Source organism: Cricetulus griseus, chromosome 5 (assembly GCF_003668045.3).
Source record: "Cricetulus griseus strain 17A/GY chromosome 5, alternate assembly CriGri-PICRH-1.0, whole genome shotgun sequence".
Lineage (NCBI taxonomy): Eukaryota > Metazoa > Chordata > Mammalia > Rodentia > Cricetidae > Cricetulus > Cricetulus griseus.
The window spans coordinates 14,207,821-14,228,926 of NC_048598.1; the positions used below are offsets into that span (position 1 = coordinate 14,207,821).

General features: G+C 38.1%; 1 protein-coding gene across 4 annotated transcripts in view; it reads right to left on the reverse strand.

Annotated features, from left to right (window-relative positions):
- Positions 1-21,106, reverse strand: part of Cdc42bpa (CDC42 binding protein kinase alpha) — a 184,316-nt gene that overhangs the window by 121,955 nt on the left and 41,255 nt on the right. For 3 of the 4 annotated variants that reach the window (XM_027418850.2, XM_027418849.2, XM_035445642.1), the window contains exons 3-4: positions 4,667-4,750; positions 924-1,019 (exon numbers count right to left, since the gene is read on the reverse strand). In XM_027418850.2, the coding sequence (XP_027274651.1) occupies positions 924-1,019; positions 4,667-4,750 (180 nt within the window). Of the gene's footprint in view, positions 1-923; positions 1,020-4,666; positions 4,751-10,668; positions 10,827-21,106 lie in introns of all 4 variants that reach the window. The other variant, XM_035445641.1, reaches the window with a different exon arrangement.

Sequence of the window (21,106 nt, forward strand, 5' to 3'; positions counted from 1 at the left end):
TCATAAATGTTCATTTTCCTTTCTATTTAACTTTTAAATTCTGTTTGCTGCCCACTAAAAGATATAAATCTGGAAATAAAAATGGATCAAAAACTGAAGAACTATGAATAGCAGCAAGCCAAGTAGTGGCATATTGTACTGGAGAAAACTTAACCTTTTTTATCCTTTGACTTGTCCGTCCCTGTCTCTAGTTTCTCTATTCATTGTTATTTATACTCAGGTGGTACAGATTCTGGTATTTTGAGCTTTCCCTAAGTTCCTCCCAAACTTCAGTGAGGCGGCCCATGATGTCATATGAACGTAGCTCACCTAAATGGAGCATATGGTCACACTGAAAAGTGAATACAGCATATGGTCACACTGAAAAGTGAATACAGCATATGGTCACACTGAAAAGTGAATACAGTTTTAAGAAGCAGAACATTACTAATGAAATCTACTGGGAGAGTCATAAAAAGAAAAACTCCTGAACTGTCTCCTATAGCATTTAACTTAAGTAAATTAAAAGTCTGGATGTAGTTGGGGATTTCTTATGTAAAGACATAGCAAATTCAATTTTAAAAAAGCATCAAATTTCTCAGACAAAAAAATTCTCATACCAAGTATACAACTTACTCTGGAAAACATAGTCTTTTTTCTTCTATTTAAAAAAAAATCTATGTTTAGCTGGGTGTTGGTGGCGCACACCTTTAGTCCCAGCACTCGGGAGGCAGAGGCAGGCGGATCTCTGTGAGTTCAAGGCAGGCAGATCTCTGTGAGTTCAAGGCCAGCCTGGTCTACATAGCGAGTTCCAGGACAAAACAATACAGAGAAACCCTGTTTCAGGGAAAAAAAAAAAAAAAAAAAAAAAAACCTATAACACTTTAGAAAAGTAATGCTAATCTCTATCCACTAAAGACTACGGTTAGAAAACTATTTCTTACTAAGTTGTTGTCATCCTGGAAGGCGTAGTGCAGAGTCGTTATCCACTTGTTGTCCCCGTTCACCAGCACATCCCTCTCTTCACGAAAGCATGCTGTCTGAAAGGGAAGGGAGGATTTTAAAGAACACTTTATACAAACCTAGAAAACACCATCCAAACAATTGCTCGAGAATGTGTATCACAGTATAAAACGTTTAATAATTTTTAGAACTGCTTTAGTCCAAAACAATCTGAAAAATTCGCAGAATTATTTAGCTTACACACAGACCAACCAACCCATTACCTACATGACACAAATATCCAATTTCTCCATATCCACTTCACCATTTTTAAAGACATAAAAAATGAGCATAGCAAGTGCTTTTGACTTTTGCATTGTAGTAAGACAGAACTTGGGGTCTTGGACATGCTAGACAGTCTTTGTACTCGTGAGCCATATCCTCAGCTCTTACAGCTGGTACTGGTTATCCATAAGAAAGATTAAGTAGCCATGATACATGAAATAAATTATTATACAACTAGCCCTAGTATTCTCTAGTATTCTCATGTATATACACAAAGCACTTATTTGGACAAACAAAAGTGCCAAAGCCGGGAATTAAATAGCAATATCTGAGAAAATACTAAAACAAGTAAATGTAACCCATTAAATAGTGATTTAAACTGTCAGTCGAGTTATTAAAATCTATAACATTTTGCTTTAGTTCACTTCAGGAAGAACACAGAATCATGTTACCTACTAAGTCCAGCTGTATAGCTTAACTGACCTCAAAGAATGGTTTGCACTTAGTATTTTAGAAGACTAAAAGAGCCCAGGAAACCCCTTTCCTGGCTTTATCTTACAATGGCAGTGATCTGAAATTTTAAAGACAATCCAGCTAGAATATAGTAGATACTGCTTTACTTGATTAATAATTCCAAACTAAACTCTGAAGACTTTAGTCAAAACAAATTTTATTGTAAGTTCTAATCTATCCTGAATTGCTCAGTAAAAAAATGTTTTAAAAGATAAATATATATAATAAACTACAATATACAATTTCAAACATATACAGTAGTAGAGTCTAAATTGTTTCTCACAAAGTACTGTCACTCGATTACAGCAATTATTTTATTCCCCACTCTTATTTTATGACACTCTCACACAAGCACCACCATCCCTCAGCTCCACTAGTGCACACTCACACACACAAACTATTCTATAAAGACAGTCTCAGGCTGTGGGAGACCGAATATGGGTCCCAGGTTCTGGCCACCATAAACAGCGGTGGCACCAGGAAACTCTGGCCCACTATTGTATTGTTAATGTCAGCAGGGATACTTTTGTTTACCACGGCCTCAGGATAATATGCCTCCTTATTTGCATATCTATGCACCTAAGCATCTATATAGGCCTGCACCTGGGCAGGGAGATCAGAGGTAGGTGAGTAATGTTTAGGAAGTGGGCGAGCAGGTGAGCAGGGCGAGCAGGTGAGCAGGGTGAGCAGCGAGAGGAGAACAATGAGAGAAATGGTTGCCTCATAGTAATAGCAGGATGGTTAAGAGACACCAGAAAAGATGGCTAATAAAGAAATGACTCTAGTTCCACAACATGGAACTGAGAGCTCTCTGAAGATGACAAGATGCCTGTGTTTGGTCTTTATCACCGTTGGGTTCCTCGAAACTTCCAGGTCCACACACCCCCACTCAGGTAGAACCCCATGGACTAAGGCTGAGACATGCTGGGTCACGACATCAGGCATTATATAGTCTATTCATAATAAGCTATTCTTTTTAAAGCACAGATATTAGATCTAGATATAAGGCATATTCCAGACATTTTGCTTAATGTACTTTGTCCTAAGTTGCTTATGGCAATTGGGAAAGATACTACTGGCATCTAATAAAGAGAAGACAGGATATTTCAATCACATAATGAACAGATCAGCTTCCACAAGAAATAAGCAAGTATCAACAGTAGCCCTGTTAAGAAAATCTCCTGAGTGCTGTGACTAAAGGCATGTGTCACTACACCTGGCTGATTTTCAAATTTCAACCAAGCGTTTTGCTTGCCAGAATGATTTAAGTTTCATGCACTTTTACATTTTCTGTATTCAGTAATATGTTCTTTAAACTTCATCCTTAATAGACTACTGGGATAATGCACAACAAGAATTCCTACGTTGAAACAGAGATTAAATAAGGTCCATATATAAACAATAATTCTGCAAAGCTGTCACATGACTCTTTAGAACAACCATAAAATACATGCCTCAAATCAGCAATCCTATACAGCACATCAAAGCTACATACATAGTGCCCTCAAAATGGCTCAGCAGGTAAAAAGTACTTACCATTCAAGTCTGATGACCCGAGTCTAGACCCTAGATCCTGGGGACGGAGGAGGGGATAGGGGGGAAGGGGAGGACGGAGGGGGGGGGTCGATAAACTAACCTCCTGAAAGTTGTTGTCTGATACACACATGTATCATGGCAGGTATCTGCCTATGCTCAAACATATATATCATGTACCTGTATGTGCGTGTGCACAAACGTGCACTCACACACATGCAATCACACAATAATAATGAAAATCAGTCAAAATGCAAAGTATACTGATGATTATACCTAGTTAGGCTTCTCATTTATTGGGAATAAAAATAAAGACTTCTCTCCTTCACAAAATACTGTTATAGAGAAATTTTTCAAATAATATTAAAATATTTAAAGTCTAAGATTTTCATTTTGAAAAATAAATGGAATTTTAAATTTAGAAATATCTTAAAGATTTCCATTTTTTTATAGCAAGGCATCAAATTCACTGTTTTTAGTTGTTTGGGGTTTTTGTGACAAGTTCTTTTTGTGTCCCAGGCTAGTCTTGAACTTGCTATCTAACTAAGGATAGGATAGCTGAACCCAGCAGCTTTTACATTTACTTTCAAGTATATAGTTTAACATATATTTGATGAACACAAGAAAATGAGACACAAAAAATTTTAAGTAGTTAGTAAAAAAATGTTTTTAATATAACTAACAAAAATCATTTGATATCTATATTTGGCAAATGTGCTTAAAACTACACATAGTTACATACTCTAAGTTAATAACTAAAACATTTATTTGAGCAACAGCTTCCAAAGTTCATATGTGTCCCCTACTCCAAACCCAGGAAGGTAGTTACGTTGTAACATTCACACAACAAAATCCTACCTATCATATAAAAATTGTCGTAAGATCATTTCAACACCTCTTTACAAAAACTGGAGCCCTCGGGGCCACCCCGCCAATATCTCTAATTAAGAGCACTTCATAGTTCTTCTACCTTTTTATTTTTTTAATGTTAATTGTACATGTGTGCATAAGTGTGTGTACATGTGTGCATATAGGTGCGTAGGTGCCTCAGTGCACACCTGTGGAGGTCAGAGGACAACTTTCTCTTTCCACCATAGGTTCCAGGGATCAAACTTCGGCTAAGCCACCTCACAGGCCCTTTACACTGACTGCACTCTGTGGGTGGCATGGCTGGTTCTCACAGTCTTTCTTCCCTCATTTTGAAATTTCTCCTTTACAAACACATAAAGTTAATTTTGGTGGAATAATTAAATGGACTAATAATGTGAGTCTGCCTCACTTGTGTTCAGACTATGCATAAGTTCACAAAAGTACTCCAACATTGATGTACAGAAGCTTTTACACCAGCATGTTTTAAAGTGGCCTAACTTAGAAACCTAGTGCCATCAAGTTTGCAGCCCAGAGACTCACTCACCTCAGCTCTTTTCAGCATCTCCCACTTGTTCAGAATTTTCATGGCAAATACTTTATCTGCATTTTTCAGTTTAACTACAGCAACCTAGAAAAGATAAAGGAAATACAACTTTTAAAGTATGGCAAAAAAAAAATAACTTCATCCATTTTCCATTTTCTTCTCTGTAAGAAAAAATAAACACCAATTATCAATTGTTTCAATGCCGATCAATTCTAAGATCCTAAATTAAATGTCAAATTAAAATTTCACATTAGTGAACATATGTCAAACAAGCAATTTTATTTGTGAACAGTATCTGCTGCTTATTATACATTATAACTTCCTTTCCAAGTTTTCTGCCCAGGAATTTCAACTCATCATCTCTTACTAAGATACTGACCAAGATGCACAATATGAAAGCAGTAGATGTTATGAGATACTGCACGCCAGATTCCAGCATGATGAGACAGAGTGTTCTGTGGGCATCAGACTATACGAAATGAACTGAAGATGCTGCTGCTCTTTATCCCATTGTGCGCCTGCCTTACTTTATTCTTTCCCCTCCCCCACTCCTGTAAGAGCAATCATGACCAACAGTTTCACAAACCGTGGACTGTGCACACCCTTTCCAACAAGAATGCTTCTGCCAAGTACAAATAAGACTATTCTCACTGTCAACAAACTGATTACATTTCTGCTCCTAACTTAGTTTCCATTTAACTAGATAATCTCTTTGGGGCCCTTCCAGCATGCTGGGTTTGTTACAGGGCTGAAACTAAAGTACAGAAATCTTCACCAACAACATTTCCGGTAATGGAGAGGCACCACTGGAGAGAACAATTATTATCTGCTTTAGCTTGAATGCCAGGTGCCCCTCAAAAGTCCACGTCATGATGAAGGTTTGATCCTCAGCACAGCATTTCGGATGATAGCACAAGAGGGTTAATAATAGTTTAGTGCCTTTAAGTTGCTGGGGTCTGGGGGACTCTAAACTGACTTGACTGTTTCCTCCCTCCCTTTCTTCCTATCAGGTGGATGGTTTTATTTTGCCACACACTCCCAGAACAACATGCTACTTCACCACAGGCCCAGAACAGAGAGCTAATTGATTACACACTGAAATCTCTAGAACCATAAGCCAAGATAAATTTTCCTTTTTATAAGCAAATTATTTGAGGTATTTTGTTATAGTGTTTGGAACCTAACAACACTGTCCTAACATGCAGGCCAGAACATGTGTACAGCTCTTTGAACAGTTCAAAGGAGAATTTCCAAAGATAAAAAGTAAATTTAAATTCAAACTCTATTTTTTTTTTTTTTTTTTTTTGGTTTTTCGAGACAGGGTTTCTCTGTGTAGCTTTGGAGCCTATCCTAGCACTTGCTCTGGAGACCAGGCTGGTCTCAAACTCACAGAAATCCGCCTGCCTCTGCCTCCCGAGTGCTGGGATTAAAGGCATACGCCACCAACGCCCGGCCAAGCTCTAATTTTTTAAAATAAGTTTTAATAGCAAATGTGCATATTAAGGGCACTTATTAAATTTGTATCTAGATGAGATTGTCATTAAAGTAATATGATGACATAATTAAAATTACTGCATAAAGTTTCTCAGTAGCTGTCATAAAGTTACATCATCAAATAAAATGGTGGAGGATGTGTCAGGAAGATAGCTCAGTAAAAAATCTAGCCACACAAGCAAGCCTAGCAAACTGTAACCCATGTAAAAGCCTGGTGTGCTGGTGCACAGCTGTAACCTCAGTATCCACATAACAAGATGGAAGGTGTGGACAGGAGAATCCCCCAGAAGCTTCCAGGCCAGGTAGCTGGAAGTGCACAGTAGAGCAGCAGAAACAAGAGCCCTGCAACAACGAGGTAGAAGGTTAATAACTAACTGTTAAATTGTCCTCTAATGTCCACATGCCCAATAATATGCTTCCAGTGTCCAAATGCAGGCGGGCACCATGCTAAGATTTCACACAGGTCTACAGTCCCTCAAATGACTCACTTATTAGCAAGGTGTGCTAAAACCAGGAGATTATTAGTTTTGGTTTTTTTTTTATCTCTTACTGTAAAAACAAACATGCTTAGCTAGGCAGGGATGAGGTACCACACCTTTAATCCCAGCACTTAGGAGGCAGAGGCAGGCTGATCCTCTGTGCGTTTGAGGACAGCCTAGTCTGCAAAGTTGAGTTCCACAACAGCCAGGGCTACACAGAGAAACCCTGTCTGGAAAAATCAAAATGAAGTGTTTCTTCAGAAGCATGAACAGACTTGTTGTGCAGTGCTACTCCAAGCCTTGATAGGGTGATGTGTAAAAATGTGCACTAAATTTCCTTCCTAGATTCCTAGAATACTAGATGCAAAACAACCTGTAGGTTGTGCAGCTCCCCAGAAGAGGTTAACAGTGATAGTGCCCAGCACCCATTCAACACCACAACCATTAGCTAGCACTTCCTGGGGGTTAGGAAGATGGAGCAATATAGAATCTGAAGGCATGAGCTGCTACCATGCATCTGTACCTCTACTTCAGGCTCCCACTCTCCCCACCTCCTAACTGCCAGTTGTTCATCCGCCACTAGTGTGACAGCCACTATGTCTGACAATTCGTTCGCCATTAAAAAGAGAAACAGCTCAACTTCCAGCTTTATGTTTATAACTTTGATACTATACATATACACACAAATTCCCTCAATTGAAAAAAATCTACATACAAATGAAAGGTAAGTCATAATATTAGCACAATATGGTTTTCAGTAGTAAATCACTAGAAGTGACTTAAATATTCTTAAAGAGAAAATGGACAAAATAAAATAAACTCATGTGACTGGAGAAATGTTAAGAATACTGTTTGATAGAGAAAAGCTGAAGCTCAGCATATGATGTGAAACATAAGTTTATAGAATGTTGTAGATCATAATTATTTATGTATACAGAAAATAAATCATAAATTTCCATGCCATATATTAAAAGGACAGACACCAAAATACTAGAAGACGAACTACTTCTAAAGTTCTTCAGAGACCTAAGATTTTTATTTGCCTTTCTACCTCTTCTGTGTGGTACACACACCTTAAAAGAGTTTCATAAACTGCCTAAAAACTTTTCTGGAATGAAGTATGGTTTAGAGAAATAGCAGTCAGCTCAAGAAACATTGCTGAGCTATCAAATTAATGCCATGATGAAAAAGATTATGAAGCTCCCAAAGTGATCACTGATCTGTTCCTCTGTTCACACTACAAATCCTTTCCATGGTCATGGCAGTAGAAAAACAAAAGGTTGTCTACAACTCCCACTTTAGATCCTGTATGCTCAGGTAGCAAAGTCAGCTGGCTCATAAGAGGATGGCATGTGGGGTGGTTTGAAACAAAATGGCCCCCAAAAGGAGTGGCACTGCTAGGAGGTGTGGCTTTGTTGGAGTGGGTGTGGCCTTGTTGGAAGTGTGTCTCTGTGGGAGTGTGCTTTGAGGTCTTGTATATGCTTAAGTCACACCCAGTATCTCAGTTCACTTCCTGCTGCCTACAAGATGTAGAACTCCCAGCTACCTCTCCAGCACCATGTCTGCTAACACGCAGCTATGCCCCACCATGATGATAATGGACTGAACCTTTGAAAATGATAAGCTGCCACCTCAATTCAATGTTTTCCTTTATAAGAGTTGCTGTGGTCAAGGTGTCTCTTCACAGCAATAGAAACCCTAAGACAGCACGTTACAACATCCTTCCTTAGAGTAGGGTATGTAGCTCAGTAATAGAACACTTGCAAATAGCATGAACAAGGCTCTGGGTTCCATGTCCAACACACACACACACACACACACACACACACACACACACACACACACACTCACAACACACACACACACACACACACACACACACACACACACACACACAAAATCAAAAAGTACATTAGTATGGACTAAAAATTACAAAGAAGAAAGATACATTTCTGAAACATCAAAGATGATTTTAATAATTCCTAGTAAACACTCTTTGGTGTCAGAAAACCTGTACACAGTACAGAAATGATCAGCATGTGACAAATATACTAAATGGCTGTTGAACACAACCTGTGTATCATTGTGTCCAGCTATAACCTCTAAGAATAATCACACTATATTACATAGGATTTCAATATCCAAGCAGTTCTCCATCTTTTGTATGATATTCAGAAATCTAGGCTACCTTGGATATAGTCAAAATTCACCACAGCTTCTCTTCTGCCCTAATAAACCTTGCCATCACGCTTTACCTGACCTTTCTACCTGTCCTCATTCACAGTCTATTCTCAACAGTACAAAAACAATATGCTTACATGTAGGTCAGATGACATCACTCTTTTGGTCAAACTTCTAGTGATTTTCTATCTCCCTTAAAGTTAATAAGAAAAGCCAAAGTCCTTACCATTAACTGTAAGGTCTGCTAAACTCCCTGGAATCTACTCCTCACTGTTAGCTCACTTTTGCTCAAGCCATAATGCTCCCCTTGCACAATCTCACCTTAGGACTTTGCACTTGTTTTTCCCCAGACCTAGAAAATACTTCATCTCCATAGGCCCACTAAGTCTGCTTTCTTGCTCCCTCACTGAAATGTCACTAAGTCCTTTGAGACTTTCTATTACATTTCTTAGCTTCCTTTTCTCCTTAAGTCTCATAATTATTTAACACAATATATATACATACTACACAGTCTAACTACATACAATACTTAGTATTTGCCCCACAAGCTCTTTTAGAGTAGGAATTTCTACCTCCTCTGTTCACTAGCATATGGTTAGTGCCTGAGAGTCAACAGATACTCAGTAAGCACATTCTGGAGAGACTCATGTTGGTAAATATATCTGGAACATTATAAGGGATCAATATGCTCATCTGCAAGTACATGACTATATGGATATTGAAATCTAGAAATAAGGCTGGTGGTGATTCATCTTTTGTATGATTTCTGGAGCCTGTAATCTAGCTCACACTGCTCCCCTACCAGGGCTCTCAAAGTCCCACCTTTGAAAATAGTACATTATTGCTGTGTTATTATTGACCATTTTTTGTTTTACATATTTCTCTCCTAAGTTTCTCCTATATAGCACCTACCATTATTTTTATTAATAAAACCAAATCTACTTATTTCAGAAAAACTGTACTGAAAATGTGCTACCTTTACTAAGCACACTACATATGCTACTCACTCAATCCCTACACCAATCTGAAGGGTATTCTATTTTCCCCACTTAAAAAACCAGTAAAGTAGTCTGTCAATCTAGAACATGCCTACAACCCCAGCACTTGGAAGGTAGGGGCAAGAGGATAGCTTCAAGTTCAAGACTAGCCTGGTCTACACAGAGAGTTTCAATACAGCCAGAGCTACACACCAATACTGTGTCTCAACAAATAAACAAATTGGAAGACAGCCTGGTCTACACAGTACGCTCCAGGCCAGCATGCACTACAGAGAAAGACACTGTCTCAAACAAACAAAAAAACTGAAAAACTATTCTGTGAATGATCAATTATATTATTAAAGAAAGTTTAGGGTCGGGGTGAGGCTTTGTGGTAGGACTGGCCTGACATAAATGAGACCCTGTGTTTAATTCCCAGTACTACCAAAAAATATATATAAATAAATAATAAAAAATTTTAAGGAGCAAACTAAAATCTTAAATTACTACAAACTATTTACTAAACATCCAGAAATGTGCTCTTGATAAAAATATAATTTATACATAGAGCACCAACAGCCAAAATATTTCAAACTGGTACATCCTGAGCATCAACCAATTAAACAGACACAGATTATAAAAGATGACACCTGTGGGATCTTTGGACCACAGACCGGCACTATCAAAGGCAAAGCATGCACTAAATTTAGTTTCTTCTCCCAGGAGTCTCAAGAGAGCCTGAACAAGAGTCTTTAAAGAAAAATGAATGCCTACAATGTATTCTCCCCTTTCAGGCCCTCGTACTAGACTATATGGACACATAAGGAACCAGGTAATTAGAGGAAGCAAGCTAATTAAAAGCTTTTGACACCTGAAGCAGGGGTAGCAGGCCAAAGCAGCAAGCTTTCACAACAAGCTCTGAAGCCCAGAAGCCTGGAAGCTGCCGGAGCAAGGCTGGAGCAGGCAGAAGCGGTGAGCCACCAGGAAGCTGTGGACAGGTAACACCCAGGGCGTAAGTTAAAGGTTTTCCTGAAAGCAAAAAGGAAAACCCAGCGTTAAGTTAAGCAGTAACTGACACGAATGTGTTGTAGAGAGAAGATCTTAACTCATAGAGCTGCTAAATTTCAACTGTATCTTGCCCTTTATTGTTTCCCATTGTGTATATATTTCTTGTAAGAGTTTTAAAAAATAATTTATTTTCATGGTTTGTCTACAGAAAAGAAAAAAAAACATAGTTGGTGGGTGGAAAAGGTATTAAACTGATAGAAATGTTCCTATCAGATATCCATGCCAGAGGTGAGCCTGTCCATTGAGCCTGGTAGAAACAAAATCAAAAGAAATAATTACCTGTTTAGGGTCTTTGCATTTTTAAACTTAGCTTGTAAAAGCCACAGAATATATATGCCCAGGAGAGATGTTTGCTTTAGGAATGAGTTTATTTTCTTCTCGTGTTTGAAAAGTAAATTTGAAAACCAAAGGTAGGAAATCATTCCTTTCTGTCAATATGACTATGTCACTTGGATTGGGGCTGACAATTGTCCTCTAACAGTTGTCCTGAAAGCTCTTATTTCAACATCACTCTGTTGTACTATTGAGTGGGTGAGAATGGTTGGCTGAAACTTCAATCCCACTACTCGATACATATTTTGAGATCAAAAGCTGGAAGCCAAGATTAGCCTTTTAGCGAAAGTAGCTCAAAGCCTTCAGTTTGATCCTACATTAAGTTTGATGCCTTTTAATAGGAGCTCCTGATAGCATTGAACCTGATGTGACTCCAGTGTGCTACTTAAAACCCAGAGGCAAAGAAAAGTAAGAGAGTTATTGGAACCTGACTTCATATAGGTCACATAGGATGCAACTACAGACCAGAAACCCAAAGGATCAAAAACATCCAGGATCTAGGGCAAAGGACTGAAGGTAATGATGAATGACAAGCAGACTCAGAACTGGGAAGGACAGGATCTCAGAGGATGAAAACACCAGTGTGAAGAGCAAGCCTGAAAACTGACTTTGGTGTTTCTTTTTAAGTTATTATTTATAGACTGTTTTGAGAACATAAACACCTTAACTTACTTCTCACCTCAACCTCATGAAAAGACAAAATATATGTTTTGAAGAGATAAACCATAATAACAACTTAAAAGACTGAATCAGGTGATGAAATATGGTATTTTAAAGAATTCTGTGACTCCAGGATGAGCAGAATAGCATTAGGCAGAGAGGCAAGAACGGGAAAAGCACAGCCCATATTACAAACATCAGGACTTTCATGAAAGTAAGAGTAATGCCTAAAGTCTTAAAGCTAAAGAACTCATAAATTCAAGACAACAAAGATCTCAGTGTGAAGACTCCAAGTTTTATCTCTTTGGGGTAGAAGGATAACTATATACTAAAGTATATAATAATGACTTGAAAACACCACACAGTGAGGTGGTGGCAAATGCCTCTGTTCTAGCACTTTGTGTGTTTTCAGGGAAGGGAATCAGGAGTTCAAGGCCATCTTTGACTACATTTAAGTTGGAGGTTAACCTGGGCTACATGAATTCTGTCTCAACAAATAAGTAAGTATTAGTAGCAATGCCACCCACTTCGGGGCCCTGTGATGTCATGAAGCCTAACCCAGAACCCCAGTTAGAGACACCCAAAACCAGACCCCTCTTTACCTGTTGCTCACCTACCAGACATTCTACTTAACATGTAGCCAGGCAAGAATCTAAACCCTGAAGCTCACAGTGGTCCATTCAACTGGTCCACAACTTGACAGACTGGAACAGCAAAGACCTGAACACCCACCCAACAGACACATGACCAGAAAGTCACACCAAAGAAACTCCACAAATGTCCTAACTCCAGATGCACAGATTCCACCATAAACATGAACAACTAAGACACTATCCTTCCTCCAGAAACTGGAATGCAGACTCATATTCCTTAGCTGAAGCACAAGACAAGGATTCCAAACTAACAATTCTGAATATGTTCAAGGACTTTAAAAAGCATATGAACTGATACCTTAATGAAGACCATGAAAACCCAGTACAATAAACTAACAGAACAGTTAACCAAAGAATCTTAAAGAATATAACAAAATGATAGGAATTAATAAACACTGTTCACTAACTCTTAATACTAATGGTCTTGGTTCTCCAAAATGCACACACTAACAGACTGGATTAGGAAACAGGATCATCTTTCTGCTGTCCTCCAAGAAGCACACCTCGCCTCAGCATCAAGAACAGACACCACCTTAGAGGGGGGGAAAAAAGATACTCAAGCAAACAGAACCAAGTTGAAACAAGCAGGCATAGCTATTTCAGTGTCTAACAAAATAGACTTCAACCCAAAATTAATCAGAGGAGATAGGAAAAAACATTATATTCTCGTTAAAGGAAAACTCCACCAAGAGGCTATTACAATTCTAAATATTTGTACACCAAAACAAGGACACCCAAATTCATAAAGAAGCATTATTACATCTAAAATCACATATTGACCCTACAGTGACAAGGAGTAACTTCAATACTTCACTTTCACCGTAGAAAGGTCATCCAGACGAAAAATAAAGTCTGGAGTTAAGAAAGGTAAGTAACAAAAATCTAGACACTGTTTAGAAGAAAAAATAAATTTTCTTCTAAACAGCCTGTAGAACCTTTTCCAAAAACTGAACACATTAGGATACAAGGCAAGTCTCAACAAATATAGGAAAATTTAAATAGCATCTTGCATCCTATCTGACTACCACAGAATAAAGCTGAATATCGACAACAGAAACAGCAGCAAGTACACAAAATAACTAAAACTAAACAACTCACTAAGGAATGAAAACTGAGTCAATGTGGAAAGCAAAAGGGAAATTAAAAACCTTTAGAACTGAATGAAAATGAAAACACAACATTTATGAAAAACAATGAAAGCAGTTCTAAGAAGAAAGCTCATAGTACTAAATGCCTATATAAAAGATGATGAAAATATATTTGTAACTTAATAAAACAGTTGAAAGCTTTAGAAAAACAAGATGAAACAATGCTCAAAAAAATAGGAGACAGGAAATAATCAAACTCAGAGCTAAAATTGGTGAAAGAGAAATGGGGAATACTAAAAATCAATGAAACCAATTACTGGAAAAGAAAATCAACAAGCTTGACAAACCTTTAGCCAAATTAACAAAAAGAGAGGATCTAAATTAATACAATTAGAGATGGAAAGGTTGAGATTATAACAGACACTGAGGAAATTCAGAGAACCATAAGAAATACTTTAAAAAAATCTATATCCTCCCAAACTGGAAAACTTAAAATAAATAAATAAATAAATGGACTTTTAATACATATTCAAACCCAACCAAAGTTAAATCATCAAGATGAAATAAAAATTTAAACAGGCCCATAACCCTTAGTGAAATAAATGCAGTAACTAAGAGTCTCCCAAATTAGGCCAAGCAGTGGTGGCACACACCTTTTATCCCAGCACTTGGAGGCAGAGGCAGTTGGATCTCTGTGAGCTCAAGACCAGACTAGTCTACAAGTGCTAGTTCCAGGACAGGCTCCAAAGCTACACAGGGAAACCCTGCTCCAGAAAAAAAAAAAAAAAAAAAAAAAAAAAAAAAAAACTCTTCTAAAAATTAAAATAAAAAAATAATAATAATACAGGATTGGATGACTACCAACAATAGAAATGGAAGAAACATTTCCAAATTCCTTTATGAAATCACTACTAGCCAGATACCAAAACTACACAAAGAAACAACAAAAAGAAAAATATGGGCCAATTTCCCTAATGAACATAAGTGTAAAAAGTCTCAATAAAATACTTGCAAACTGATTCCAAAAATACATCAAAAAGGTCATCCACTATGATCAAGCAGGCTTCATCCCAGAGAAACATATGCAAATCAGTAAATGTAATCCATCATATAAACAGATTGAAAGACAAAACCCATATGACCATCTCATTAAATGCAGAAAGGCCCTTGACCAAATCAACATCCCTTCATGATAGAAGTCCTGGAGAGACTAGACATAAAAAGGCATACCTCAACATAATAAAGGTAATTGACGGCAAGCCTACAGCCAACATCATTATACATGTAGAGAAACTCAAAGTATTTCCACTAACGCCAGGAACAAGACAAGGTTGTCTACTCTCTTCATACCTGTTCAATATAGTACTTCAAGTTTTAGCTAGAGCAATAAGACAACTGAAGGAGATCAAGGGGATACAAACAGGAAAGGAAGAAGCCAAAGTATCTTTATTTGCAGATGATGTGACTGTACATATAAGTGACCCTAAAAATTCCACCAGGAAACTCCTACAGCTCATAAACACTTCCAGCAAAGTAGCAGGATACAAAATTAATACACAGAAATCAGTAGCCTTCTTATATACAAATGACAAATGGACCAAGAGAGAAATCAGGAAAACAATACTTTCACAATAGCCTTAAATAATATAAAATATCTTGGAGTAGCTCTAACCAAGTGAAAAACTTATATAATAAAAACTTTCAAAAACTGAAGATGTAAGAAGATGGAAAGATCTCCCATGCTTATAGATCAGTAGGATTAATAAAGTAAAAAATGGCCATCCTGCCAAAAGCAATCTACAGATTCAATAAATTTCCATTAAAATTCCAACACAATTCTTCACAGAACTTGGAAGGCCAATTTTCAGCTCCATGTGGGAACATGTGCGCGCGCGCGCACACACACACACACACACACACACACACACACACACACACACCCACCCACCCCAGGGCAGCTAAAACAATTCTGGATAATATAGAACTGCTAGAGGTATCACCAGCCCCCATCTCAAATTGTATTACAGATCTATAGTGATAAAACAGCAGGGTACTGAAACAAAACAGACACATTGATCAGTGGAATTACATTGAAAACCAAGACATGCCAGGCAGTGGTGGTGCATGCCTTTAATCCCAGAACTCAGGAGGCAGTGAGTTCAAGACCAGCCTGGTCTACAAGAGTTAGTTCCAGGACAGCCTCTAAAGCCACAGAGGAACCTTTTCTAAAAAAAAAAAAAAAAAAAAAAAAAAAAAAAAACCCACAAGACATAAATCCACAGTTATAGACAGCTAATTTTTGATAAAGAAGCCAGAAATACACACTGGCAAAAAGGCAGCATCTTTAACAAACAGTGCTGGTCAAATTGGATGGATGGATGGATGGATGGATGGATGGATGGATGGATGGATGGATGGATGGATGGATAAGAACACAAGTAGACCCACACCATATCACCTTGTACAAAACTCAACTCCAAATGGATCAAAGACCTCAACATAAAACCAGGTATACTGAGTTTGATAGAAGAGTCTGATAGAAGGGAAGGTGGGGAATAGTCTTGATCTCTCTCACACACACACGCACGCACACACAGACAGACAAACAGAGAGAGAGAGAGAGAGAGAGAGAGAGAGAGAGAGAGAGAGAGAGAGAGAGAGAATTAGACACAATTACAAAGTGCACAATGAATGAAACCCATATCAAGAAATACAATCCTGCAACATACCAGAAACAGCCCAAAAGTACTTGCATGTGCACTATAACCCTGAATTGCTCCTATGTGTGCTACAACTCGAGACAGTCTCATCCTTGACTCTGGCAATAATGTAGTCCCTTCTGTGTTGCTTCCTTCACCCAGCATATTGTCAGATTGTAGAACAAGGCTGGTTACACTAGCCTCACAAAGTGGGCTGGGCACTGGGTCCCTCCACTATAACCCATAGAAGTTACGATGATTAAGAGAACCTGCAGATAAACTGACATCAAATGGCAAGGTTTTTTTTATATAATGTTCCTCTTCTATCTTCTGTAGTTGCCTATATAAGTTAATTATTCCTGCATATATATTTATTAGTGAAGTACCTCTTGTATTTGTAGTATGATTCATTACTATCTTAAATATATAAAAATATCACATCTGGAATGATACAGCTGTTCCGTGGAAATTGCCTAACATGAACAAGACCCTGAGCTCAATGCCCAGCATAATAGGCGAAGTGTGCTAAAGATTGTAAACTGTGTAATTAATTTTAATTCTTCCTTTTGAACTTGCACACTCAGAGTCGGAACAGTCCAATAAAAGTACAGATATTAGCAGAAAGTATTTAAAAATGCAAAACCTAACTACATACATCTACAAAAGATTCACTTTAAATACAACTGTAAAAGGCAGGGTTCAAACCATAGAAAGCTGACTAACAGGGGACTCAAGGTACAAGGCATGAAATACTACCTGACAACAGAGAAGCAATCCACAATGATGAGCATCAGGAAGACATAACTACCTTGAATGTGCATGTGTCTGCTATAAGAGTTTTCAAAGTCAGGAACTACATAAAACTATAGGGGAGAAATAAACACACCCTTAGTCACTGGCAGAACCAAATAACCATCAGTAAATTACGGAATATCTTAATAACAGCATTGATTATTTCAATCACATTGACATTAGTAAAACACAACAAGAAATAAATGTGGAATAAATATTATTTCTAAGGGAATGTGATGTGTTCATTAAGAACAGTTCACATTTTGACCATAAACAAATTATGAAATTAGTGAAAAATCTAGAGTATATGACCTCACTGTATATAATTCAAGCAGCCAAATTTTAAAAGCAAAGAATAACCTCCACAACTCCTGAACAGAAGTTTAAATAGTATTTTGAAATCAATGATAATAAAAAATAATCTTTAGAGCCCAAGCAGTGGGGGCACACACCTTTAATCCCAGCACTTGAGAGGTAGAGGCAGGCGGATCTCTATGAGTTCAAGGCCAGCCTGGTCTACAGAGTGAGTTCCAAGACAGCCAGGACTACACAGAGAAACCCCGTCTTGAAAAGGATAAAGATAATGATAATCTTTGGGATGAACCTAATCACCATTAAGAGCAAAATATATGCTTCCGTGTTTAAACTGAAATGGAAAAGAAGCAAAGATCTGGGTTTCTCTCTTGAGACAGAAGAAGACAAATGAGTAAATCTAAAGAAAAGGGCAAGTCCTGCTCGGACCTCTGAATACATGTGCAGACATGCACACTTGCACCTTCACATGTAATACGTACACAACATGCATGTGAATGCATGTGTATACACAGAAAAACAACTCATACAGATAAAAGTACCTCTGATATTTAATTGCATTGGAAAACCTCTAGTAAGACTCAAGAAAAAGGCATACACTGTGAACATGAAAGAGAGGAACGCACCTCAGACTCTACAGACAGCAAAATGAATAAAAGGATATTATGAACAACCTCATTACAACAAACTTGATAGCTTAAATGTTAGCAGACACATTCCATGAAAAATAAATTATGCTAAAGCTGATGTCAACTGAAACATAAAAAGCTAACTAGCTAACTCCACAACCATTAAGTGTCAATCAATTATGACTAGTAAAAACCTGCCCATATAGTTGCATCATCAAATATTTAAGGAAAAAAAGCAGTGCTGTACAAAAGCTTCCAAACCATAGGGGGGGGGGGGAAAAACACCTCCGCAACTCCTTACTTTAATTCATCACAACCCTAATATCAATGTGTGAAAATGATAAAAACAAAAAATTATGGGGTAACTTTCTCCTTGAATACATATGTAAAACTAGCTAATAAAAAATTAACTGAAGAGAAAAACATCTTGAAAGACAATCCATACCTAATAGACCCTTACCACAAATTGCTTTAATAGCTAAAAAATCAATTATGCACCATTGCCAATAGAATTAATCCATGAATGTAATTAACAAGAATTTCATTAAAATAAGAAACTTGTTTTGTAATACAAAAGGTAATGTTGAAATTTGCACAGCAAGCATGTATACGCACGCGTGCGCACACACACACACAACAAAAATCTATGCTGCAAGTATCACAATACTTTACTTCATATTATGTTACAGTGCTGTCTTAGTCGGGGTTTCTATTGCTTCAATGAAACACCATGACCAAAAGCAACTTGGAAAGGAAAGGATTTATTTGGCTTACACTTCCACATTGTAGTCCATCACTGAAAAGAAACCAAGGTAGGAACTTGATCAGGGTAGAAACCTGGAGGCAGGAACTGATGCAGAGGCCATGGAGGAGTGCTGCTTACTGACTTGCTGTTCATGGCTTGCTACCCTATTTTCTTTCCTTTTTTGTATTAAAATTAAAAGCAATCTTATTTTACATGCCAATCCCAGTTGCCTCTCCCTCCCATCCTCCCATTCCCCCCACCATCCCACCCCCTATCCACGCCTCAGACAGGCTGAGGCCTCCCATGGGGGATCATCAAAGTCTGTCACATCATTTGGGGCAAGACCTAGGCCCTCCCCCCTGTATCTAGGTTGAAAGAGTATCCCTCTACAGGGAATGGGCTTCAAAAGGCCCATTCATGCACCAGGGATAAATACTGGCTCCACTACCAGAAGCACCATAGAGTTATCAAGCCCCCCAAATAACTCCCACATTCAGGGGGCCTGGTGTGGTTTTATGCAGGTTCCCCAGCTGTCAGACTGGGGTCTGTGAGCTCCCACTTGCTCAGGTCAGCTGCTTCTGTGGGTTTCTCCAACATGGTCTTGACCCCTTTGCTCATCACTCCTCACTCTCTACAACTGGACTCCAGGAGTTCTGCTCAGTGCTTAGCTGTAGGTGTCTGCTTTGCTCCCATCAGCTACTGAATGAAGGCTCTAGGATGGAATATAAGTTAGTCATCAAATTCATTATAGGGAAAGGCATTTAAGGTAGCCTCTCCACTATTGCTTAGATTCTTAGTTGGGGCCATCCTTGTGGATTACTGGCGGTTTCCCTAGTGCCAGATTTCTCATTAAGCCCATAAGGGCTCCCTCTATCAAGGTAACTCTGTGCTCTCTTTCTCTATTCTTGCCCCAAACTGGACCTTCCTGATCCCTCATATTCTACTCCCACTCCCCTTCTCTCCTCCTCTTTCTCCTTCCTCCCTCTCCCCTCCCCCCATGCTCCCAATTTGTTCAGGAGCTCTTGTCCCTTCCCCCTTCTTGGGGTGGGGGGGTGTCCATGTATGTCTCTTAGGGTCCTCCTTGTTTCCTAGCTTCTCTGGAGTTGTGAATTGTAGGCTGGTTGTCCTTTACTCTATGTCTAATATCCACTTATGAGTGAGTACATACCATATTTGTCTTTCTGTATCTGGGTTACCTCACTCATCCTGTTTTCTTATAGAACCCAGGACCACCAGTCCAGAGATGGTACTTCCCACAATGGGCTGAGCCCTCACCCTTCAATCACTAATTAAGAAAATTCCCTAGAGCTGGACCTTATGGAGGCATTTTCTCAATTGAGTTTCCCTTCCCCCCTTTCAGATGACTCTAGCTTGTGTCAAGATGACATGAAACTAACCAGGTCAAGGGCCATACTTAACTGATAGATTAAAAAGAGGAACCAGCACCAAACCCTTGCAGCTATAGCCATCTGATATTCTGCGGATATAGCAAAGTTTACTTTGGAGAAAAAGGCAGTCTCTTCAACAAATGGTGCTAGGAATACTGGATATTCACATGTAAACAAAACAAGACTGGGTTTTTAACTCTGTTTCTCCATAAGCATCCATTAAAATGGGTCAAAGTCTGAAGGAAAACAAGCAAAATACTTCAAAATATTGACAAAGCCAAGGGTATTGTGACAAGACTCTTAACAGCTCATGAAATAATATAAGTAATGACAAATGGGACTGAATCAAGTTAAGAAGATTCTGCCCAGCAAAAGAAACATTGCACACAAATGTAAGAGACATCCTACAGAATGAGGGGAAGTATGTACTAGCTATTAATCTGATGTGATTAATATCCAGATTATAAAAAGAACTCATAGAGCTAAATATATATACATATACAAAAACACCAAATAATTCAATTAATAAGTGAATAAAAATCAAAATAGATCATAATAAGTAAATAAAATGTAAAATCCGTACAATTATTTCAGTAGATGCACTGATTAATGATTAAAATTTTAAACCTTCAGAAACTAATATTAGAACAATTCTTTAATTAGACAGTGTACATCTACCAAAACAGCTACAATTAGCATCATATTTAAAGTGAACAATAAATCATTAAAGTCTTAAAATCCTTAAATCTAAATCCTTTTAAAACAAACTCCTCCCTAAATTTCAGTGGAGGGTAAGTGTATCCACCTGGTGACACAAGCCCAACACCACATTAGCCATCTAAGTAGATACTGCAAGTCAAGATAAAGAAATGGAAGGTACAATCTGTAAAGGTAAAAAAAAAGAAACTGTCCTTCTCAAACAAATGACCAAAACATGACATC